General features: G+C 45.3%; 1 protein-coding gene across 1 annotated transcript; it reads left to right on the top strand.

The window, feature by feature from the left end:
- The first annotated feature begins 213 nt into the window (after positions 1-213).
- Positions 214-21,773, top strand: SETD7 (SET domain containing 7, histone lysine methyltransferase). The gene is made up of 8 exons (XM_071452501.1): positions 214-369; positions 4,273-4,402; positions 8,619-8,820; positions 12,171-12,360; positions 13,927-14,008; positions 14,646-14,763; positions 15,065-15,222; positions 15,721-21,773. The coding sequence occupies exons 1-8, from the start codon at positions 330-332 to the stop codon at positions 15,899-15,901; spliced, it is 1,101 nt and encodes a 366-aa protein (XP_071308602.1). The 5' UTR covers positions 214-329; the 3' UTR covers positions 15,902-21,773.
- The last annotated feature ends 166 nt before the right edge of the window (positions 21,774-21,939 follow it).

The following is a 21,939-nucleotide window of genomic DNA, read 5'->3' as shown; positions in this document are numbered from 1 at the left end:
GGTGAACTGCAGCAATGCCAGTCGGGGTCAGCGGGCGGATGGACAGCACGGGAGGCGCTGGAGGAGCAGCGCTGAGCGGGCTGGCGTTCCCGTGCCCTCGGTGCCGTCCGTGAGGCCATAGGGAGGCGGCCCGGGGCCGAGCTCCCCTCGCCGTTCTCCCGAGGGGCGGGGCCAGCCTCTCCCAGCGTCCCCCTCGGCCACGGGCGGCGCGAGGCCCCGCCCTCAGGGCGGTGCTCGGCCCCTTCCCCGGAAGGGCGCCTGAGGCGGGGCGTGGGGCGCGCGCCCGCCCCCGGTACCGCGGCTGCGCCGTGCCCGCGCCCGCCGCCGCCATGGACAGCGACGAGGAGACGCTGGAGGAGATCGTGGAAGGTGCGTGTGCCGCGGCTCGGGGAGCGGGGCCCGCCGGCGCCGGGCGCTGCTGCGGGAGCTGGGGGGGCGGAGGCGGCGGCGGCGGCCGGAGCTGGGCGGCCGGGGTCGGGTGCAGCGGATGACATCAGTGGGCTTATGCAACGGACGGGCCGGGGCCCCGCACGTGGCGGAGCTCGGCCGGGGGCAGCCGGGGCCGCGCTGGCGCCGGTAGCGGGCGGGCGCTCTGGGTGCCTCCCGCCGCCGAGCGCTCCGGCCACAGCGGGAGGCTCCGCGCCCCGGACGCGGGGATGGCGGCTGCTCCGCTCTTATTGTCACAAATAAGTCACGGCCGTGGTTTTGTGCCGCTGCTGTGCCCCCGTGCGGGCGGTGGCCCGCAGCCCTGGCTCCCTGGGCAGTGCGGCCGGTGCCCGGTCCTTCCCCCGGCGGCTGAGGGACAGGGGGATGCCCATCCTCGGGGAGAGCCCAGGGAGCCAGGGCTGCAGTCACATACGTGCAAATGGAGAAGGGAAAAGAAAGAGCGACTCCGGGAAGACACTGTTGCCATATCCACGGACAGCAGGGCTGGAGCCATCCGTGTGGGAGCGGGGTGGGCCACCTTATAGCTAATATACACCCTCTGTGTGCAGTTCGCCTCTCACGTGTGGATAACTAAACCCAGAGGCACATGTCCTCTGGAGGTGAATTGCTGATGAAAACCTTCGCAGGCAGGGATGCGGCTCCCCAGCACGCTTCATCAGGCTTCTGGGAGCCGGGAAGCAAAGCATGGTATCTCCCTCAGTGGGAAAGCAGCGGCTCCCCAGAGGTCCCTCGCAGAGGGGCGATCTGCCGGGAGCAGCAGCAATCCGGGATGTTCAGCTGCTGGGACAGGAGCAGGGAGCTGCCTGAGGGGCGGGGAATGCCGTGTTCGCCGTGTGCCTCCTGCGGCAGAGGGATCGGGCCTGGAAGCGAGTTGCCCCAGGGAAGGTGTGCGTGTCTTGCACGGCAGCTTGGTGTGACAGCAGGTGCGAGCTGAGCGGCTGCCGCTCGGAGCTCCCTTTGCTGTCTCGGTGTGTGGTGCCCGAGCTAGAGAAGCCTTATTGTACAGAGCATGGGTCTGAGGGAGGCGAGGCGAGGCTCTGCTGTGCCCTGTCCCCCTGCAGGTGTGGTTTTCCCCTGCCTTCCCTCCCACTCCTCAGATCTGTGGGCTGCAGTTGTCTGGGGCAAGGAGTCATGGTGTTTTCATCCTTATGTCACAGACCAAGGGTTCTGCTGAATCCTGGATTTGTTTGGCATCTCTGTGGGCTAAGGAAAATTTTTAAAGCATCTTTTTTTTCAGCAGTGTATATCAGTTTTTGTGTTTGTCTGAGCGAGACAGGAGCAGGATGCTCTTGGGGGGTGAACAGGATTTTGCACTTACCCAGAGGAAGTTAGAAATACAGAAATCAGCACTTCCACTTTTGTTGGGGGGAGTTTGGTTTGTTGCAGTGATCCCCCAAACGTCCACAATCTGGCATCTTTGTGGCCAGAGTCTTTTAGTGATGATGCACGTTATATGTCATCTCTTAAGTAATAGTGATTCGGACAGTAAAGGGCTTTTGTCTTGGATTTGTTTACATCAGTGGTTTCAGTAAGTGACTTCATTGTGAACTGGCCCCTATTAGGGTAATTCCTTTTCTTGCTGAGTTGATTGTCTGAGTTTAAGAGGAAGTCTTGGGAGACTCTTAATGAAGCAGCAAAAGCGCGATTTTATAATAACTTAAAAATATGTTTAGACTTTTGGGGTTTATTCTTTTGCAAATGAAGGAAAGTGGTGAGAAAGCAAAGTGGAACACACTGCTCCCCATGAAATAATGAGGATTTTTTCCATTGGCTTAATTTGAAACAGAGGCAAAGGCCTCAGCCATACAAAAAAAAAGGTTGTGTTTATGTTATGAAACTTAAAATTGCATTTTTCCCATGTTGTTGGCTGAGAGAGACTGTGTTTCTTGTTTTGTTGCAGTGGTGGGGGCATGGTTTTATTTTTTCTTAACAGGGGAAGCTTCTAGCTCATTAGAATAATTGGATTCTTTGTATTGTGGCAGAGATTAAGACCCTGTATAGAGGGCACTGGCTCAAAGCTGACTGTTTTAAATCTCTGAGGTAGTCTGTATCCTACTGTGCAAAAGGCCTGACATGTGTTCTCTGGACAGGCATGGCAGCTTTTGTGTTGGGCTTTGCGTTCCAGCAAAATCGCGTCAAAGCCGAATAGGCACAGAGAACAAAGTTGCAAGAGTTGGTTTTTGTTGTTGCTTTGGGTGTTTTTTTTAAATGGTATCATGTACCAGTATTATCAGTGTATTTTTTTTAATCCAAGTGTTTTATAAAAGTTTTGCCCCTGTAGTGACGGGGAACTTGGAATTGTATTGTTTAGAGTTCATGAACTTACACCACTGTACCCTTCCATATTGATGAAAATTAATTTTAAAAGCTTTTAATTTAAACTATACATGTTGACTTAGTTTTTGGTCTAAAAGAGGTGTCCATATCAGAAATGTTATTGACCTTTTAGTTAAATTGGGCATTCATTTTATTGGTTATTAAATGTTTCACCATTGATGATAATTGGTTAAATTTAGCTAAGATTTGTCCTTTCTACGAAAAGGGGCGTCCTGACAGAATGGGAGGGGAAAAAAGCCTTTTTTCTCTTTGGAAAGAGCAGTTTCTGTTTAAAGAGTTCCTCTTCAAAGTAATTGAAAGCCTTTAGTGATAAAGCTTTTTCCCTTCCACCTTTTGCTCTCTCTTTTTACTCTGTTATTTCCCTCACTGTGAACTGATAATCAGTGCCTGATTGGGTTTACTGGCTTCTTGAACTTTTACCTGTTTTCCATCTAGTTTGTTCTAGGGACTGGAAGTGAGAGCATGGCCATGTGGAGGTGTGAGGGAAACTTGGTGGAGCATGCAGGGGAAGGGTGAGGGAGGGAATCAGTTTAGTTAGAAGCATAGGAGAACATGAGTACAGGCTATCTGTTAATTATTTTACGGTTTTCATGCAAAATTTATACCTGAGAAAATGTCACCCGTTCAGGTGTGTCCCTGTGCTGAGGGCAGCCCTGCTGAGCTCTGCAGCCTGAGCCCACACAGCTGAACCAGGCAATAGCCATCCTTTGCAACGCTTGTCTGTTGTTTTCCTTTGGCTCTGAAGAGGCAAGGAGAGATGCAATAGGAGCCTTGTTATGCTTGACCTTAGTAGAGTTGGCCATTTATGTTCAATACAACACAAACCTTGCAGGTGAGGATCCAGGTGTGTTTTCTCTGCTTTCCCTCTGTGCAGCAGTGGGAAGAGGGAAAACTGATATGGCTGGGGGTAGGAGCGGGATGTAAAGTGAGCGCAGAGGAAAGGCACTGGAGAGCAGCGTTTAAAATATTAAATACCACGTTGACTGACATATGGCAAGGGTGAAGCATTATGGATATTACTTTTATTTCTTTAAATTCCTGTGAATACAGCTGTATAGTGACACATGCACATTATCATAAGGCATGTGTTTAGCAAAAGAAAAAATCAAACACTTTACCTTTTCTCACCAGTACGTTTTTTAAATAAATCATTTTAATACTTTTGAAGATGTATATTCACACAAGTTAGCATACTCTAAACCTTGTTTCTTTCAGAAACCAGTTTTGTTTATTATTCTCTTCTCTATCCTGTCTCTCATCCCTTTTCTTTTATCCTTGGATTTTATCTTTACTTAAAACTATGTGTTAGACAAGTACCAACTTCAGTTTTACAGGATGTCTGATCGCTGTTCCTAACAGCAATGATCTGAATTACTGTTTTGTACTAGGGAGCTACTGCAGTTCAAGTAGCTACATCATGAGAGCAGATATAAAATCTTGCATAATAATTAATGTGCTCTGTTGCTCTTTGTTTGGGTTTTATTTCAGGGCATCTAGATGACGATGGGCTGCCACATGGATTCTGTACAGTAACCTACTCATCCACAGACAGATTTGAAGGAAATTTTGTGCATGGAGAAAAGAATGGCCGCGGCAAATTCTTCTTCTTTGATGGAAGGTACACTCTGATTTTTCTTCTGTGTTCTTCCTTCTGCTTGTAGTGATGCAAAACTAATCTACATTGATTTTATACTGCTGAGTTTCTGGATAAGATTTCTCATTAAAAATTGCAGCTGTGAAGTTTGCTGCTGCTGTAGCCATTCCTGTGGTGGCTTTGTGTGTAATGAGGTGCCTGTAGCTGTTTCTTGGAGGGAGAATGCAGTGGTGTGAGCTCTTGTAGCACTGAAAAGTTAGGAGCTGATGAGAAATCATAAGGAATGGGAGATGGTCCGAACTACTGAAAACCATGCTGCTAATGACTTGGACATCCAAGGTTGTTACTTCAGGTGGACTTGTTTGCCTTACAGAGCTGCACAGAAAGTGCAGCTGGACCGGGAGCTCCCTGTGCCAGCCCTCACACACAGATACGGGACCTTGACAGTGAGGTTTGCCTTGTGCTTTGTCCAATTGTTTATCAGTTAAAGGACTGAGTTCAATACAGGTTTGTTAGCAGCTCTAGTTAATCCTCTGCAAGTTGCTTGTGGCATGATTTTCTGTAAGTAAGCAAACCCCCTCTCATTTCCCTTCTTTTCACTGGGAACTGTGACAGTGAAATTGGGCTAGTCCATGCCTATGCATGCGTTTTCTTCTCTGATCCTCATTATGACCACCTTGCAGGTCTTCGCCCCAGCACCACTGCAGCATTGCTGTGTGCAGTTGCTCAGGACTTGCTCTGAGGGAGCAGCAAATGTATGAAATGACACGATTCTTCGTGGCTTTGCAGCTGTTGGTGACGCTCTGAATAGCGCCTGTTAAACTGGCAGTCGTGCTGGGTCTGCTCTCTTCCTGCTCAGCAAAATTGTGAGCAGGAGCAGAGGTGCTGTGCTGTCTCAGTGAGTCAGCTCCTTGTCTCTACTTGCCTTTGCACTTGCTTCATGCTGGGCATTGTGGGGTTTTTTTCATGAGAAAGATAATATATTTATTCAGTTATGTAGAAAGGGATCAGGCCTCCAGGCTTGGGTGAAGAAAAATCCTTCCTGTTGTTGGTTGTGGCCTTATTAAATCTTCTCTGAGTGACTGGAAATCAGTACTGCCCAGCAGCTGAGTTCTCTGAAATAGTTTTGGTGCAAGTTGTTAGCATCTCTATGGACGCATGTACCTAATGTTTCTGTGCTGGTGGGTGATCTCAGCAGAGTAGCTGCTGATTGTGAGTCAGGGGAGCTGACCCACTGTTGTCTTTGTAGGGCTGCTCCTCCAGGCAATCCAGGGTACAGGCAGCATTTAGTGGCAAGAGTCAGGTTGCTGCTGAGCCTTCTCTGTACTGTTTGAGTGTTGCCAACTCTTTTTTCTTCCTTTGTTTTCCTCCTTCAATTTTCATAACCCTTAAAAAAGTAGAATAGCTGGCCACTGATAACTTCAGAAACTAGCAGAATGGAAATATGCAAAAATAGTCTGCAAAGTGGTTTTGGGAAGTGAGATGTTTTCATGAACTTTTACGTATTAAGTTAGCTAAAGCAGCCTTAACTGAGCTAATTATTGGAGATGTCATTTATCTATCTATGTCCAGCTGGCAAGACTAAGTTGCTTTCTGGAGTGGATGGTTCAGGAATCATGACATCTTGTAAGAATGACCTGGCATGGAACAGGACATGCTGTTTCCATGAAGCATGCCATGGGCAGGGCTGAGTGCTGCTGAAGATGAGCAATAAGTGTCAGGAATGTCTCCCCACAGCTCTCCCTTTGCGGAGTGCTGTGCAGTGGGCTCGCTGTTGAGCACTCGTGGGTGTGTTTCCCTGGCAGGCTGCTGAGCAAAGGCTGACAGCTGTACTGCTGTTCCTCTCTTGCTGGGGAGCAGCTGAGTCCTGTCGAACACAGCGCTGGCTGCAGTGTCAGCATTCTCATTTCTGAGTGTTGGGGAATGGGACTGGCTGCCTGGCTGCCTTGTTTGGTAAAGGAAGCTTCCCTTTACTGGAATAACTGGCCCCTTCCTGTTGGTTATTTAAGGGAATGGAAACGTGTTATGAAATATCAGTTGTTTTTTTTTCTTCCCCTTTGAGAAAATGCGACAAATCACAGCATCTGCTATAAGAGAGAGAAGTTTGCCCTCTGGCATACTCACTGTTTTTTGAGTTGTAGACTTTTACTTTCCTTGGTGCCAGTGGTTCTGGGGTGCATTTTGCAGAACTCTTTGCACTGTAAAGGCAGGCATGAGAGCCATGCTTGGCACAGAGCTGCAGCTGCCCTTCCTCCCTAATTGGAAACTCCTGTAAACTGGCATCTCCCAGAACACAGTAGGAAACTATTATTTTTAGGGAAAACATTGTCTATGTTCCCATATAGAGGGAGCGAAAGATAAAGTCAGTCTCTATACAAACTAATATAATCCCTGCAAGGAAATTGGAGTAAGTATTTCCTCCCCCAGTCCATATAATGGGTTTAATTGTTAGGTAAGAATTATCTTCCATCCCTTCAAGGCATAGTGGATAATGGGCACGGTACATCTGATCAGTCTTGACTGTGGTAGAATTTATCTTGTCAGTAGTATGGTCATCTGAGAAGCAAACCAGAGACATGCGGGGTATTTCAGGGTTTGTATTAAGAAGGTTTTGCTTATGCAAGACACAGGAGCTGTTTATTAATCTTTGTGCTGGTCAGGTCGTAGTTGCAGTTATTGTGTCTGGCTGCGGACACCATACTTTGGGAACTTAGAGGAACTTAGAGTGAAGTGAGGAGCAGGGTGGAAATGGCTCAGCAACTCTGAACATCATAAAAGTTTCTGAACCTGACTTTTTAAGTGAGCTTGATGGACACAGACTTCTTTCTTAAGGTATCATCCTTTTGGTTTACTTAGATGAAAGAGATCTTTTGGTCACTGTTTGGATCTTAATACAAAGAGAGAAAACATAAAAGTTTGGGTTACACTAAAATAAAATATATTCTTTCCAGGGCTGAAGCACTGTTGCAATTTAGCAATGTTTTAACTTCAACTAGTGCAATTAAAGGTAACGAGACAGAATTTTTGACTACAAAAACTGAGGGTGGCTGCTTCTTTTCAAGAGTAATCCTACATGTGCACGCTGTGTATGTTGTCACTACAATGGAATTAAAATGTAGTGATCTGTGATAAATTAGAGGGGAAAGTGGCATTATTTATAGTGAAGTTAGGGCACTGATGTCTGGTGGTTCCCTCATTGTTCCCTGTGCTCTAGTGCCATAGCTGTCTGTGCAGCTCTGTAGCAACATGGATCAAGAAATCCATTTGACTGAAAAGTAAAATTATTTTCCTGCCCCTTGTTGTTTTGCATCTGGTGTGCACGGAGGCTTTTACTGTAATATATTTTCCCATGGAAACCTCACCCAGTTTGCCCAAGTTACATAAAAACAGAACATGAAGCTTTAGAAGCGAGAAAGTGAGTTCTGAAAAAAGATTTCTTCCACAACTCTTGCAAATCTATGTGGTGAAGCATGTGGAGTCAGGTGCTCACAGACACTGTGTCAGCTTATACCTTAGATGTCTGCATCTGAAAAAGAATTCTGCAGTGAAAATATGTGTATGCTGACAGCTGGCTGTTAGCTAAATGTGCCGAAGCGAAAGCTAAACAGGTTGTGCTCCCTTATGTTAATCCTAGCATGAGAAAGAAATATCTGAATAGATCCTCTTTTATGGTGATAGTAAAGGGTTTGCAGGACAAAACCAAAATGAGATGTTTCTTTGTTTAAATCCAAGTGCAGCACCAGTTCTGTTTGACAGGCTGTGTTGGATTTTAAGAGAAATACATGAAAAAGGGCAGCTTTTAGCAGGGCTTGTACGAATGGCTGTTGAGTGTATTGCTGGGGAGGTGATGCTGAACTCTGGCAGGTTGCAGTTCATTCCCTGTGTATAGCAGCTCAGGTTCCTCTCTCCAGAGATGTGTCAGTGGAGGTCCACATCTAGCAGGTAGAAAATCCTAATGTAAGACTAGCCTGCTTGAGCGAGAATTCCTTCTTGGACCAGGAGTGTCCATTTGCTGACTATTCCAGCCTACAGAAAGTGCCTAGCATGTGATGGAGATGAGTGATTCAGTGTGTGTGCAGCACACCCTGATGAAAGGGTGATCTAAGTTGTTTTCTGCCTTTGGAGCTCCATAGAAACAAGTGTCTGGTTTTCCCCTTGGTGTTCCAGTGCACTGAGGCTTTGGGTTCACCCCTGAGAGGTGAACAGTTTTCCACTGCTGTTTTCCTTCTCTCTTCATCAGCACCCTGGAGGGATACTATGTGGATGATGCCCTGCAAGGCCAGGGAATCTACACCTATGAGGATGGAGTGGTCCTTCACGGCACCTACGTGGATGGAGAGCTGAACGGGCCGGCCCAGGAGTACGACAGTGACGGGCGGCTGATATTCAAAGGGCAGTACAGAGACAACATCCGGCACGGCACCTGCTGGATTTATTACCCGGTAAGCCTGACCCCCTGCTCTTCTCACTGTAGCATTATCTACCTGTCCTTTTCCTCCGCTGAAAGATATACCCACCATGACCCAGCTGTCCAAAAGTGAGCGCACACCGGTCTGGGTAAAAGGTCTGGGCGTTCTGATTTTGGGTAGTCCAACACAAAGTTACAAGATATTGGTGTTCAGTGTTTGCCCAGTAGGTGAGATTCAGTGAGGCTCCGACATGCCCTCTACAATTTCATCTTTCAGGAAACCCAGCCCTTGGAAGTGCATTTATATATAATTTGTATGCAATGTAGAAATAGGATGTGTGATAATTTATGCATTATCTCTTTGGGAAGGCTGGAGTAATGATTTTGTCGCTTTGTAGTGCTGGCTGCAGGTGATGAGTGTGGAATCCAAGCCAGTTATTGCAACCCACTGCTCTTATTACAGTAAGGGGAGAGACTTTGTCTCCATTTCTGCAGGATATTGTTGAGGTCCATGGTGGTGGTGGGTGCAGCCTTCCCCCAGAGTGCCCTGTGCCCAGGGGTAGGAGCCAGGAGAGCACCGGCACAGACACACACACAGAGCAGCTCAGCAGTGGAGACACAGCAGGGTCCAGGCATGGAGTTCCAGCATGCTTTATTCCACACAATGCTGAAGGGGTCCAGGGGCCAAACACCAAGACAAAGGAGGGTCCAGGCTATAAATAGAGGGCAAGAGGGGGTGGAGGAGAGAGAGCATCAGGGACCCAATGGTCTGAGGGCTCAGGGGTGGTACACAGCAAAGGGACCAATAGGGAGTGCCAGGGTGGATGGGCAGGGTTACACAAACCCATGGGAAAACAGGGAAGGGAGAACTCCCTAGAACATGAACATACGAGGGTAAAAGGGGTAGGGAAGGCCAGTGGGTGAGGACAGAAGTGGGGCAGATGAACCAAGTGCTGCAGAGCACCCTGGGGGAAGCTGCTTTCCTCACCCTGAGCTGAGTAATGCCCAGAGCTGAAGGTGCATCTCTCCAGGGCATCACTGTTGTTCTCTCCCCAGTGGGCTCACGGGCTTCCACAGGATATGGTGTGAAGACTGCTTTGCCTAATACATCAGATGTGACTAGTGTGAGAGCTGTGCCTCTGAGTGGAGCTGTGGACAAGTGATTTGCTAGTTAAACAAGCCAGTGTTCTATTTTTCTGAGTTTTGGTCTTCTTTTACAAACATGCTGGATAAGGCAGTGACTGTTGTATAGCTTTTAGGGAGTTTTTGATGCAAATTTTTAAAAAACATAATTCCTATTCAGCCTTACACAGTAGAGTTGAATCTTTCAATCTTACCTCGTGCCAAGAAGGAGGTAATGTCTGCATGTAATTTAGCTGCTGGTCAAAACCCAGTCTAATTCTGTGCTACATATGGCACAAGCTTTAGTTGCAGATTGATTTCTAAATGCTTACCAACACTGGCTGTTCATTTTATTTACTGGTTTTCACCATTGCCATTAAGCATGTATGGGCATCAGCAAATTTGGTGTATGCTGCTGACATTTTGTCAGTCCTAGTGTATAAAATATAGACAGCTCACCCTTCACCTCATGTATCTCCAGATGACAAAGTGTTGCTGTACCTTTTGGAAATGTTGATAATTAGAGGTTGTTAATCATTATTGTCTTGCCAGACTAAAGGATGTGAGGTGTTCCCAAAAACTCCTTTGCTGTAGAACCAGTTGTTTTCTCATTACTCTGTTAAGGATGCTATGTGCACACTTTGTTTCTCAGACTTAAGGTTCAGTGTTCCCTATTACAGCATGCTTGGAACTCTCTCATCCTTGGAGTTAAACCAAATGGTGTCTCTTTGAAATAGAGCCTGTGCACAGTGATCCTGATATAAATCAGTTTGTTTCCACAGCACACCTGCTGGTCTTGCTCCAGGGTGTTATTTGGAGGTGCTTCCTTGTCTTTTTTGAAATAAATACTTGAAGTGGTGTCTAGGTTTGGAAGACAGGTGTCTGCCAAGGAAGGTGGGAACCTCCCTTGGAGTGGAAAGCATGTGACCCCCTTCCCTCTGAATTATTATTACTTGGAAATTAAGGGGTTTTCAGGCAAAGGTATGGGGAAAGGAGTAATAGTTCTTTACCAGAATATATATATTTATATGTAAAGGAAGGCGAACCCTCAGCACGGGCAGCAGTGCAGGAGTGGAGCAGCAGCACACATCTTGTATTCTCTTAAGTATCAGTAGTTATTGTTTTGTAGCAACAGATGGGACAAAATTGCATGAGAGGAAGATATGGAGGGAAAAATCCTAACCCCAGCAAGTGGTTAGACCTATGCTCATGTATGCATATAGATCTAACCTGAGCTGCAGGCAAATCCCAGGTGGCAAAGGCCAGGGCTGAAATGCGTAAACTTTGGAGAGGACAAGTGTTGCTGTTGATGCTTTCCACCAACAGTTGTTCTCATTGGTTACCACCTGACCTTGGGGGGTATTCTGGCAATCATTTCCCCTCAATAGGGTCAAGTTTTTAGAGGTACCGTGTTAAAGGTAGTGTTAAATCATTTTTTCCTCTGGCACAGTATCATAGTAATCAAACTTGGACATCTTTGTGGCTTTGGTGCTTGTTTTGTACACTGTACACATAAAGCTTTCACCAAGTGAAATTGTGTAGCTGTGTCACATGGAAGAAAAGACCTTGGGTTTTACCTATTCCAAACAACATAGTCAATCAGTTTTATCCTAGCTGGAATGACTTCATTGAGCTTCTTCATGTGCCTGTTTCTCTCTCATTTTCTAATTTCACATCTGAACTTACTGGTGGATTTTTAAAAAGCTGGGGAAAACCCTTTTCATTTACTGAATGTTGCCTAGAAAATAGAATTCCCAGCAGCATTAGTGAATATAAAAGCAGACGTTTACTTGAAAGCTGTCAGGTACTCAATGTGGCAAAAACTGTGCATGGTACAGTAAATTCGCAATTTTCTCAGGTTTGTTAATTAGTGTAACTATCATGTATTGTCAAATTAAAAGGTTAGTTGATTAGGTAATAATTGCTTGGGTTCTGCCCCACTGGAAGCAGTCCCCAGGCTTCTTTTGCCCCACTTTGGTTATGTCAGGTCCAGAATCTTGTTGGAAAACAGAACGTCCTCGTAGTTGGTACTCTTCTTGGAGTGAGACTAAAGAACATTTTAGCAATGTGTTTATAAGGTTAGCATCTTGTTCCTAAATGTAGGGGAACAGGATAGGAAAAATAATAGAAGCTGCAGCCATGCATCTGCAATCTATGAAGTTATAAATGCATGAAAAACATAAAAAGCTAAAAATCTTGGGCATCGAGCATAGTAAAGTATAATTAAATGCTTTGCCTTTTCTCTCTTGCCTGTGCTCTCAGGATGGAGGCAGCCTTGTGGGAGAAGTGAATGAAGATGGGGAGATGACTGGAGAGAAAATAGCCTATGTGTATCCTGATGGAAAGACTGCCTATTCTGGAAGGTTCATAGACGGAGAAATGATAGAAGCGAAACTGGCAACTCTGACAGCTGTTGAGGATGGGAAACCTCTGTTTGAAGTAGTTCCAGGCAGTAAGTTGAGCCAACACCAACTGGTATTTCTGCTAGCAACCCTTGCCTGCAGACAGCTTGGTTCCTGTGGTGTTCCTCACTGGACACTGGCTGTGATGGCACAGGCTGTTAGTGAGGGGCCCTTTTCCAAGTCACAGAGTTGGGCAGAGAGGAGGGTAGTGTTTGTCCTGGGAACAGATGGGAAATGGCCCCTGTGTGGTCCTGCCCAAGTGCATTTCATAGCCCTTCTGTCCCTCCTGTGCTCATGGGCACAGTCCTGCTTGTCACACATCCCAGTACCTGCTGTACCCGATATAAAAACCTGCTACGTTCACCCTGGTGATGGTGCTGCAGTATTTCTTGCCATGAAATGACTGCGGGAGGAGAGTGGGGCCCTGGCTTGGTTGTAGCTGCCAGCTGGGTTTGTGCAAGTCCACGTTTGCTCTGTGAATGTTCTGGCACCCGCGTTGCTGGGCTGGGACTGGAATTAGTGCACCAGATTCAGTCCTTTTGTAAGGGTCTGATTCACCAGCACCCCTCTGTGTGTCTGGTCCTGCTGGCACAAAGTGGCTGTCAAGTGCACAGGGGTAGGGTGGGGCCTTCTCCACCTGCTTGCATGTATTGTTCTGGGGTGGGTCTGTTGTTCTGAGGTGTTGGTGATGTTTTGGAGGAGTGTGGCTTAAGCTGCAGTAACAAGCAGGGACTGCTAATGCGTTTATTGCTCTTGTAGCAAAACCTGTCTCACTTGACATGAAATAGGCACATAAAGCTCAGTGAAAAGGTATTGACAAGCAAATGCATTGGAATTTATTTTCTCTCAGTTATGATAGCAAGTCAGGTTTTAACTTAAAACTTAGATTGTAGGAGGGTATGGTTGTGCTTTGTAGAGAGGATGCAGTTACACTCAGGAGGAAGTTGCCTTCAGCCAGAACAGATCCTGGACACCAGGGGCAAAGGCCTTGTATATGTATGTAACTTGGTACTATTCTCTTCTGTGGGGTTTTTTCCCCATCTCATTTTCACATTCTTAATCTGTGTCCAAGATAGTCCTCTGGTACTGAGGATAGGGATATAAGAGTATCATTACTTACTTTGTACCACTAAGTTGCTTATTAATGACAAAAAATAGAGGACTCTAGCAAGGGTGCTTTCTGATTACTGAATGTTATCTTCTGGCTGAAATCTCTTCAGGATCGGGACTAAAAAATATTTCATATTTGAAGTAATCAAGTTCAATATATCCTTTTAAGTTTTGTTTTACTTTAAATTTATAGTTAGAGGCACTTGGAGGGTCAGTTTTGAAGGAATATCCAGTCCTCCTCTACAAGTTGGTAGTTTGAAGAACATATTTATCATCTTTTTGTATTACTCTAGAATGTTGAGGGGAAAAACATAATCAAGAAGCAGTATCTTATTTAAGGCTTTGTAGTGGTGCAGTCCTGTTTAATGGCTTTTTTTGGAAGTGTAGCATTTTTTGCAGCCTTTAAAATTTTATTTTTCAATGTCTTGATTAAGTTAAGGATTGCGTGCTCTCAGTACTGCCGATTAGCTGGTTTCCTTCATTGATGTCTGAATTTTTTTTTTTAGGCCCAGTGTACAGTTTTGACAAATCCACTTCATCCTGCATTTCTACAAATGCCCTTCTTCCTGATCCTTATGAATCAGAGAGGTAATTATTTTTTCTTCTCCCCATATTTCTTTACTGTTACCTATTTAGAGTCTAATTTTTCAAATCTTTTCTCATCTAAAACTTAAAAGATGTGTCAAGGTTTGTAAAATGGAAGCCTTGTGTGTACCTCAACTCTGTGTGCTTTCTGATACTCTGAAATGCCTAAATAAGTGATTAGTAAAATTCTTGCTTTGATTTGCATTGAGCACTTGAAGATATGGTGCATCACCCTGAGAACTCCTGCTCCTCACTGCATGTGCATACCAGCAACCCCAGCTTGGTGGGGACTTCTGGGGTTCTGGTATGTTGTTGAGGGCCTTCCTGAATTGAAGCCATCATTGTGGAGTAATAGTAGGTTGGCCCTTCAAAGAAAAAAAAGACTTTTCCAAGTCAGCCCACACTTTCCACCAAATCTCGGTTTTGACAAAATAGAGGGAACATATGGAAGAGAGGAAGGAAAGGAATTCCATAAAGAGGTTGTATTATAATAAGAATGATGATGATGATGTTTTGGTTTTTTTCTTGTTATTAGCTTTATTGTTATACTGAGGTGTTGGGCTTTATGCCAGTAGTGTTGTGCCTCTTGAAAATTACAACTGCAGCCAGTCACTGATTCCATGCCCTGTTCCTCTTGTAGGGTGTATGTGGATGTCTCTCTCATTTCCAGTGCTGGAGAAGGATTGTTTTCAAAAATAGCAGCAGAAGCCAGTACAGTGATGTCCTTCTATAATGGAGTGCGCATCACCCACCAGGAGGTAAAGAAAAGAAAAAAGTCAGTCTGAGTTTTCATTGCTCCTCCTGAAATTTGCTTTTCATAGTAGGATCGAACACCTACTGCCTTCCCACCCTAGATTTAACATGATGGAGTTTATTTGAAAGAAAGTGCATGCTCACCTATGTATAGATTGAAAAAGTGTGTGTTGTTCTTTTCGATTACATACAGGGGGGAAGGTTTGAAAAGCTTTATTTGCGTGTATTTTGAGTGTTGGCTTTCAAACTGCTGACCAAGTTGACCCCTCCTAGACACAGACATGGGATTTTTGCCTTGCAAACTAGGTAGACAGCAGAGACTGGGCCCTCAATGGAAACACAATATCCCTGGATGATGAAACAGTCATAGACGTGCCAGAGCCCTACAACCACGCTGCCAAGTACTGTGCCTCGCTGGGGCACAAGGCCAACCATTCCTTCACTCCGAACTGCACCTACGAGCCGTAAGTACAGCCCTGGGTTTGAGGGTGGGAGCTGCAGCCTGGCTGCCTGGCTCCCTGGGCAGCTGGTGAGCAGCAGTGCTGGGCTGGGAGTACAGGGCTGGGGCACTGAAGGAGCTGTGCTCACCTGAGCTGAGGTGGAAATGGGCTAGCATTATGGTGCTTGATGTCTGTTGGGACTTAGCATGGAGGATCTTGAGGTTTGCAACTTGTTTGTTTTGTCATGAAGTTTGAGTTGCCTCTGAATTGTAAAATGCATCATCACAGGTCTCTAAATCCTAGTTTGGCTGGAACCACGCTGTATTTGCTGAACTGCCAATGCTTTGATAAATCAATATTTTTGCTCATATTTTTAAATACTGATGAGGTTGACTCAAGTCTGCTAATTCAATATCAGATTATGCAGTATTGCTCTGAAGTGAGTGAATTCTGGAGCTGTTCAAGGGGCTGGCAGAGTATGGGAATTGACAGCTGAGGCTAGCCAAGATGTTTTTCCCCTAGGTTTGTTCATCCTCGTTTTGGGCCCATCAAGTGTATCCGTACCATCAGGGCTGTGGAGAAGGATGAGGAGTTGACAGTGGCTTACGGGTACGATCACAACCCTGTGGGGCAGAATGGGCCTGAAGCACCAGAGTGGTACCAGCTGGAACTGAAAGCTTTCCAGGCTGCCCAGCAAAAGTGACATGGGAGCACCTTCTCCATTCAGCAAACTGAAACAGAAACTTGGATCTATGCACTACCTTTATACTGAAAACTGGACAACCAGGGATTGTTCATGCTGTTGCATCATAACCTTGCATTCTGTGTTAAGAGATAAGTTCCTTGGATACTAACTAGGTTTGACTGTGTTACTCATAGCAGATTTAAAAATTAGCTAGTGTTGCACCAGTCTTATCTGAAGACATTATTTAATATTCTATACAAGATGTGGTATTCTTTGGTAGCTTCTGCTTTTGCACCATATGCAAAGATGCCAAAAGACTAGAAAGAAACTAAAGTGGGTGTATTGTTCACTTTTAGTCGGCAGACTTAGTGTTGCTCTCTTACCTGCCTAGGCATTATTGTGCAACTGCATTTTGCATATATGCCACTTGTGATGATAACAGTAATATTTTGATATTCTCTAATAGTAGCATAATTTTGCCTTTTTAAATCTTTGATCTGAATCTTGCAATAGAGCAGTTTATTTATTAGCATATAGGAGGCTGGGTTTTAACTCCCCTTTCCTCTTGTCTGAACGTTGTTCTTTCTACAAATCCTCTTTTGCAGGAGAAAATCCTTTCTAACTAGTGGAAAGGCTTGTGTGTGTATGTGAGAGTGCTGTGTGTTGGTCTCTGTGGCTCTCTAAATAGTATAGCAACATGGCTAAACCTAATATTTATCTAGCCTGTACGGCTGGCTTATTTTATTTAATTTATTATTATGACATGCAAATGAAGCTGTTCTTTGCATGAAGATTTTGTGAAAAGGAGAAAACAGGCTTGCTGTTGAAAGACTTGCAGAAGTACACATTTTGGGCGGCAAACACATGACTTGCATCCGTGTTCATGAGTTGGTTTGTGTGTTTTCACCTGTTCAAGTGGCCAGTTCTCAAGGCAAAAGATGCTTGGATCTCCGTGGATTCTCTGAAAGGAGGTGCGTGTGTCTGGGGGCAGGCTGTAGTCCTTGCTGAAGGAGAGCTGTATCTTTTCACTTGATGTTCACTTGATGGAACAACATAGCCTTACAGCCATCTTTTAGTAGTTCTGGTTTATGACACAGTGAATTAATATAATACGAGGTATCAAAAGAAGATTTTTTTTTTTTTTACGAAAAGATATGAAAAGATTGTTTTTGAAAGACAAACAATGAATGTAAAAACATCACTTGATGCTCATATTCATAAACAGCAGTCAATCCATAGCTTTGTTGCAGCCAGCAGTGGGGGCTTGTGAATATTCATGTGCAGGGCTATGTTCTGGGGTTTTTCAGGGGTAGGGAAATTGTCTGTTTTTTCAGATACAGTACCAGTCTTGCCTAATGCTGTAGAAGAGAGAAATCATGCATTGTCTTGATCTGGATACTGGAGTCTTTCTGGGACTCTGATGTTCTCTTTTGGGTTTAGCAGCTTAGGACAAACTCAAACGCATTTGCAGCACTTTCTTTAAATGTTTGTAGTTTTAAAAAGTTTGTATATATGTAACATAAATGATTTGAGAATCAGACCTACCTTTCTATTGCAACACATTTTGGTTCTTGCTTGAACTGTTGGAGGCATCTGGCTGTCTGGGGAGCTGGGCAGGGAGGGTGTGTTGGGTACCTGCTGGTGGAAGGATGAGGCTGCTGTTAAGTGCAGTCTGAGAATCCTTGCTTTTGTACCTGAGCAAAGTTAGGAATTACTCATAAAAGCCTGGGCTCTGTTTAGTCCCTGTGGCTTCTCTCAAGCCTTTTCCATCTCCTCATCATTTCAGTTTGCACAGAAGCTGCTCTGTGCGTGTGCTGAGGCGGGGGACAGGCAGGCTCAGGGTGTTGTGACACGCTTTGAGCAGTGATCTGCCCATGAGCTGTGACACTTCCCATCTCCTCGTGCTGCACGCTCAGGTCACAGCTGCATGTCCCCTCCATGGCAGAGGTGACAGGTCAGGGGCTCACCTGAGGGTGCAGAGACAGCCAACCTCACAGGTGATGGAGAGCTGGCCAAGGTCAGTCAGCTGCTCAGCTTCACTAAATGATTCTCCAAGAGAAACATGCGTGACTTCATCTGTCCCTGCCTGCCCATGGATCATCGCTTTAGGTCATCAGCCTCTTGCAGGAAAGCCTCTGGTAGGGAGCTCTTAGGTGTCTCTTGGGAGTTACTGCACCAGGATCATGAAGTTGGCAAAGCTGAGGCTTGAGTTGAGGTGCAGCAAAGAGCAGAGGGAAGATGTGACTGAACCCTGCTGGGACAGGATGGTAACTCTTCCACAATCTTGGTTACCTGCTTTGGACTGCTGGCCTCTCTGTGCTCACTGGGGAATTTTGTCTAAAATGTTCTGATCTCTGGAGGTCCTTTGCCTTCATTTCTGATCAGTCTCTGATTCCTCTGCTAATCTCCTGTGTGGAGTTGCTTATGTTTTAATAGATTTGTCAGTCTTCATATTGCCTGATTTTGAGATAAATAGAATATAGGTGCTCTTTGTGCATCAGGCTTGAAGATTGTCTCCTAAAATAAAAAATTCTAGGGAAAAAAAGGCACTGAGGTGTCCTGTGTCTTCTCAAAAAAATTGGTGAGAGTCCAGGAGATTCTTTTGTACATGTGTGTAGCCTGGTAGGTAGCATGCCACAGCTGTGGCTGTTGTCTCTGTTATCTCTGCTGTCCTTCTCAGCTCTGTAAAATCTGTTGGTCCTTCTATAGCTCCCTTCTTCAGCGACCAACCTGCTATAATAGTTGTGATTACAGAGCTGCTTTGGCTTGATTCAGGACCAAGCCTTTGAACTCCTCTTTGTTTTTTCTCTCTTCCTGGTCTGCTAGCGTGGAGATGGCTTTTGCCACTGGGTGGTGAAAAAGCTCGGTGTGTCCTTCAGAGGTGTGAGCTGGCATCCCCTGGTTCAAACACAGGTTACTTACAGAACTCCAAATAATGCCTTAACTTGGTCAGTGTTGTTGCAGCTCATTTTCTGGGAGCTCACCAGAGAGCAAGACCAGCTTCACCAAGCTCCTCATTGGTAGTGGGATGACATCCATAGACCAAGACCCACACCCAGCCGTGGTTTTCATCTGGGGCAGAGGAAGTATCACCTTGCACAGCCATCTTCTTGGGTCTGTAGGATGCAGCTGACTACTGGTGAATATGCAATAAGTAAAGAAGCTTCACTTTTTAGAGTCTGGCCAAAGACCTTTCCTGTTGGTACTGAACTGGGAGGAGAGCTGGTGGCTGTCAGCTGAGCCTGAATGAGCGTCTGGCTCTTGGGATACCCACTGGGAATAAAGAATAGCATAGGAAAACCTGGTATTGCTGCATTTTTCAGGTACAGGTCAGTTCCCAAAATCTGCCTTTGGTCTGCAGTGCTGAACATGGCTTCTCTGTGATGGGAGGGTTACTTGGGCTGCTTTATGAGAAGCCTGTCTCACGCTGTATTAGAGGCTGCTCATTGTCTCTGGAAAAATAAAATCTGAAGTGGATCTTGCTGTGATGGCAGCACAGGGTTTTGTCACCAAGAATACAGAGGCTTTGTTTTCAGCAAGTGGCTTCTGTTGGAGATGAGAGCCAGAAAAGTTGCAGCTCAGAGCTGCCTGCTCCTGGGGTCACTCCACGGGATAAGAAGCGAAGAAAAGGGCTTAGGCCATGGAGGGGATGTCTGAAGTTGAGTCTTGTGCTATAATTTTACTTTTGGGGATCCTGACTTTTTCTTTTAACGAACCTGAAAAGGCTTTTTATTCCCTTGTTTAAAAAATAGTAATTATAAAAAACTTAGCCTACATAAATACCTGTTAAGTTTGACTACTGAAAAAGTCAAAGGAGATACATGGATATGGCTTTCCAGCTGTGAGAGTTTTTTGCCTTTTTCTACAGTTGCCGTGATCCCTCCTAGTATCTCCTAGGATGTCCCATGCTTTTAATCGGGTGAAGCTCCTGGGGAGGTTTTGGAAGCTTTGGGAGCCATGGGGTGAGGCTTCATGTTTTGGGAGTGACTAGGCAGGCTTTTCCTTGGCACAGCCCTTCCAGATGTGGAAGTGTTGCACACAGATGGCAGCGAGTTTTGTCCCAGGGGTCCTGGAGCCTGTTGCTAGAAGCTGGAAGCAACATGGTGCAAGGAGCAAGAGCTCTGTCAGGGATTTCTGACCCTCTGTCAGGCACTGGAGGAGCAGGGTAGTCAACATTTCGCATCTGGTAAGAGAAACTCATAAATTAGGGAAATGGACACTTTGTTGTTTGCTTCCCAGCTGCCCTTGTCCTCCAGTCAAACCAGCGCTCACCCCTTGGGTTGTGCCAGGGTGCAGTGGGGTTGCTTCTGTCCCAGAGACCTCTGTGATCTGTGTCCTTTGACTCAGTGTGATGGTCTTGAGGAAAATGCTGCTGTTGTGATGAGGTAACACTACACAGAGCCAAGTATCTGCTGCTTTGTTCTCCTGTGGCCCAGCAGAATTGCTGGAGCTGGGGGTGCCTGAGGGCTTCACCTCCAAGCACTTAAAAAAACCAAATGGCTTTGGACACAGTGGTACTGAAGGATCTTCTTATAGGCTGGGGTGCTGCCTGTTCCTCACTTCCACTGCTCTGATGTGTGCCAAGGGCATCCATGCGAGGAAAGCAGGTGGGAGCAGCTTCATCTGCAAGTGGAAGTGAGCTTCACCTGCAGTGAACCTGTTCCTTATGCTTCATGTCATGGAATCATGAGAACTGCATTTTTGGACAAAGTATTTCTAAGCAGTCTTATAAGGGATTTTTTTAAGGAAAAAAAGAGGTGCAAGATTAAGTGCATGTTTACTTGTCCCAGATCAAAGGTTTGAAGACTAAGGTCGCTCTGTCTTGAGTGACCTTCCTCTGTCTTCGGGCAGTATAACTTCCCACCCTTTTTTCTTTTTTCCGTTTTACTGTAATACTTTTTTTCCCCTAGGAGAAATATCTGTACAAAAACTATAAGCAATTACAAGTTCAAGCCATAAAATCACGAGTGTGGGAAGACTCTCTTTACGAGTTTTAACATTTGTATGTAAAATGGTGTTTGTATGCAATATTTTCATGGTAGAAAGACTATTTAAACAAAAAAGTTCCAGTAAGATCAAAACCAGATTTCAAGGGGTGTCTTTTTGTAAGATGCAAGTCTAATTGATTACCAGTAAGTAGATAATTTTATTTTTTTTTTAAGGGGAGATGCAACAAATGATCCTTAAAATGACAAATGGTTGTTTCTGCTCTTCGGGGAGGTATTTCTGCAGCATTATGTGCAGCCGCCATAAATAATTGCAGTAGCAAGGCTAGTGACGTTTTCAGGACGTACCTCTCAGCTTGTCTCTTGATGATACCCTACAAACAACCCATCCCTCCTTCCTGTAGATCCCCTTCTAGAAAACTTTTCCTACTGCAGCTGTAACAAGTTTAACTCTGAGCTAAGAACCAGACTAAAATTGTGTATTACTTAACAGTTGCTGCTGGGCCTCCTGCTATTTTAATACTCTCTAGCCCATAATTACTGGGTGTCTCTGTTCTGAGGAACTAAGTGCTAAAGAATAATCTTTGGGGTGAGCTTGTACATGTGTTAACAGTTAACCCCGGAGTATTCAACTTGTGTACAGTACTTGATAGGTGTTTTATGACATTTGTACTCGAACTATGAGCCTTACTGAACATCTGAAGTTTATTCATGACTTTTAAAAAATGGATAACTACAAGGAAGATGTTTACATGAATGATGTTTGCCCTTCCTTTCATGTTATGAATGGGGTTTTTATAGTGTGTTTGGGCGTATGTGCAAGGAAGCAAGAGAGGTGTTTCTGGGGAAAAACAGACTTGACAAACATTTGTAATAAGTGAATTTTAAAGATTGCTTTAATTGCGCTATGAAGGCAATGCAAAAATAAAATACTCAACAGAAAACCATTGTCTCTCCTGGTTATTTGTCACCGTTTTGGGCATCCTCTGACCTCTCCCCTTCCTTGTGTCCTGTGTGAGCACAGTTTTTGCTCATGCACAGGAGCAGGATTTCACACAGTTACACACATCTAGGCCACATTATGTAAGTAGTGAATGAACACCTGATACC

Source organism: Agelaius tricolor, unplaced genomic scaffold (genome assembly GCF_023055355.1).
Source record: "Agelaius tricolor isolate 1412-34295 unplaced genomic scaffold, bAgeTri1.0.p SCAF_34, whole genome shotgun sequence".
Taxonomy (NCBI): domain Eukaryota; kingdom Metazoa; phylum Chordata; class Aves; order Passeriformes; family Icteridae; genus Agelaius; species Agelaius tricolor.
This window is presented reverse-complemented; position numbering and strand designations above follow the sequence as displayed.

Coding starts and splice junctions, on each gene's coding strand:
- SETD7 (XM_071452501.1), top strand. CDS start 330: ATGGACAGCGACGAGGAGACGCTGGAGGAGATCGTGGAAG. Junction 4,403..8,618: donor TTCTTCTTCTTTGATGGAAG/GTACACTCTGAT, acceptor TCTCTTCATCAG/CACCCTGGAGGGATACTATG. Junction 14,764..15,064: donor TGCGCATCACCCACCAGGAG/GTAAAGAAAAGA, acceptor CTTGCAAACTAG/GTAGACAGCAGAGACTGGGC.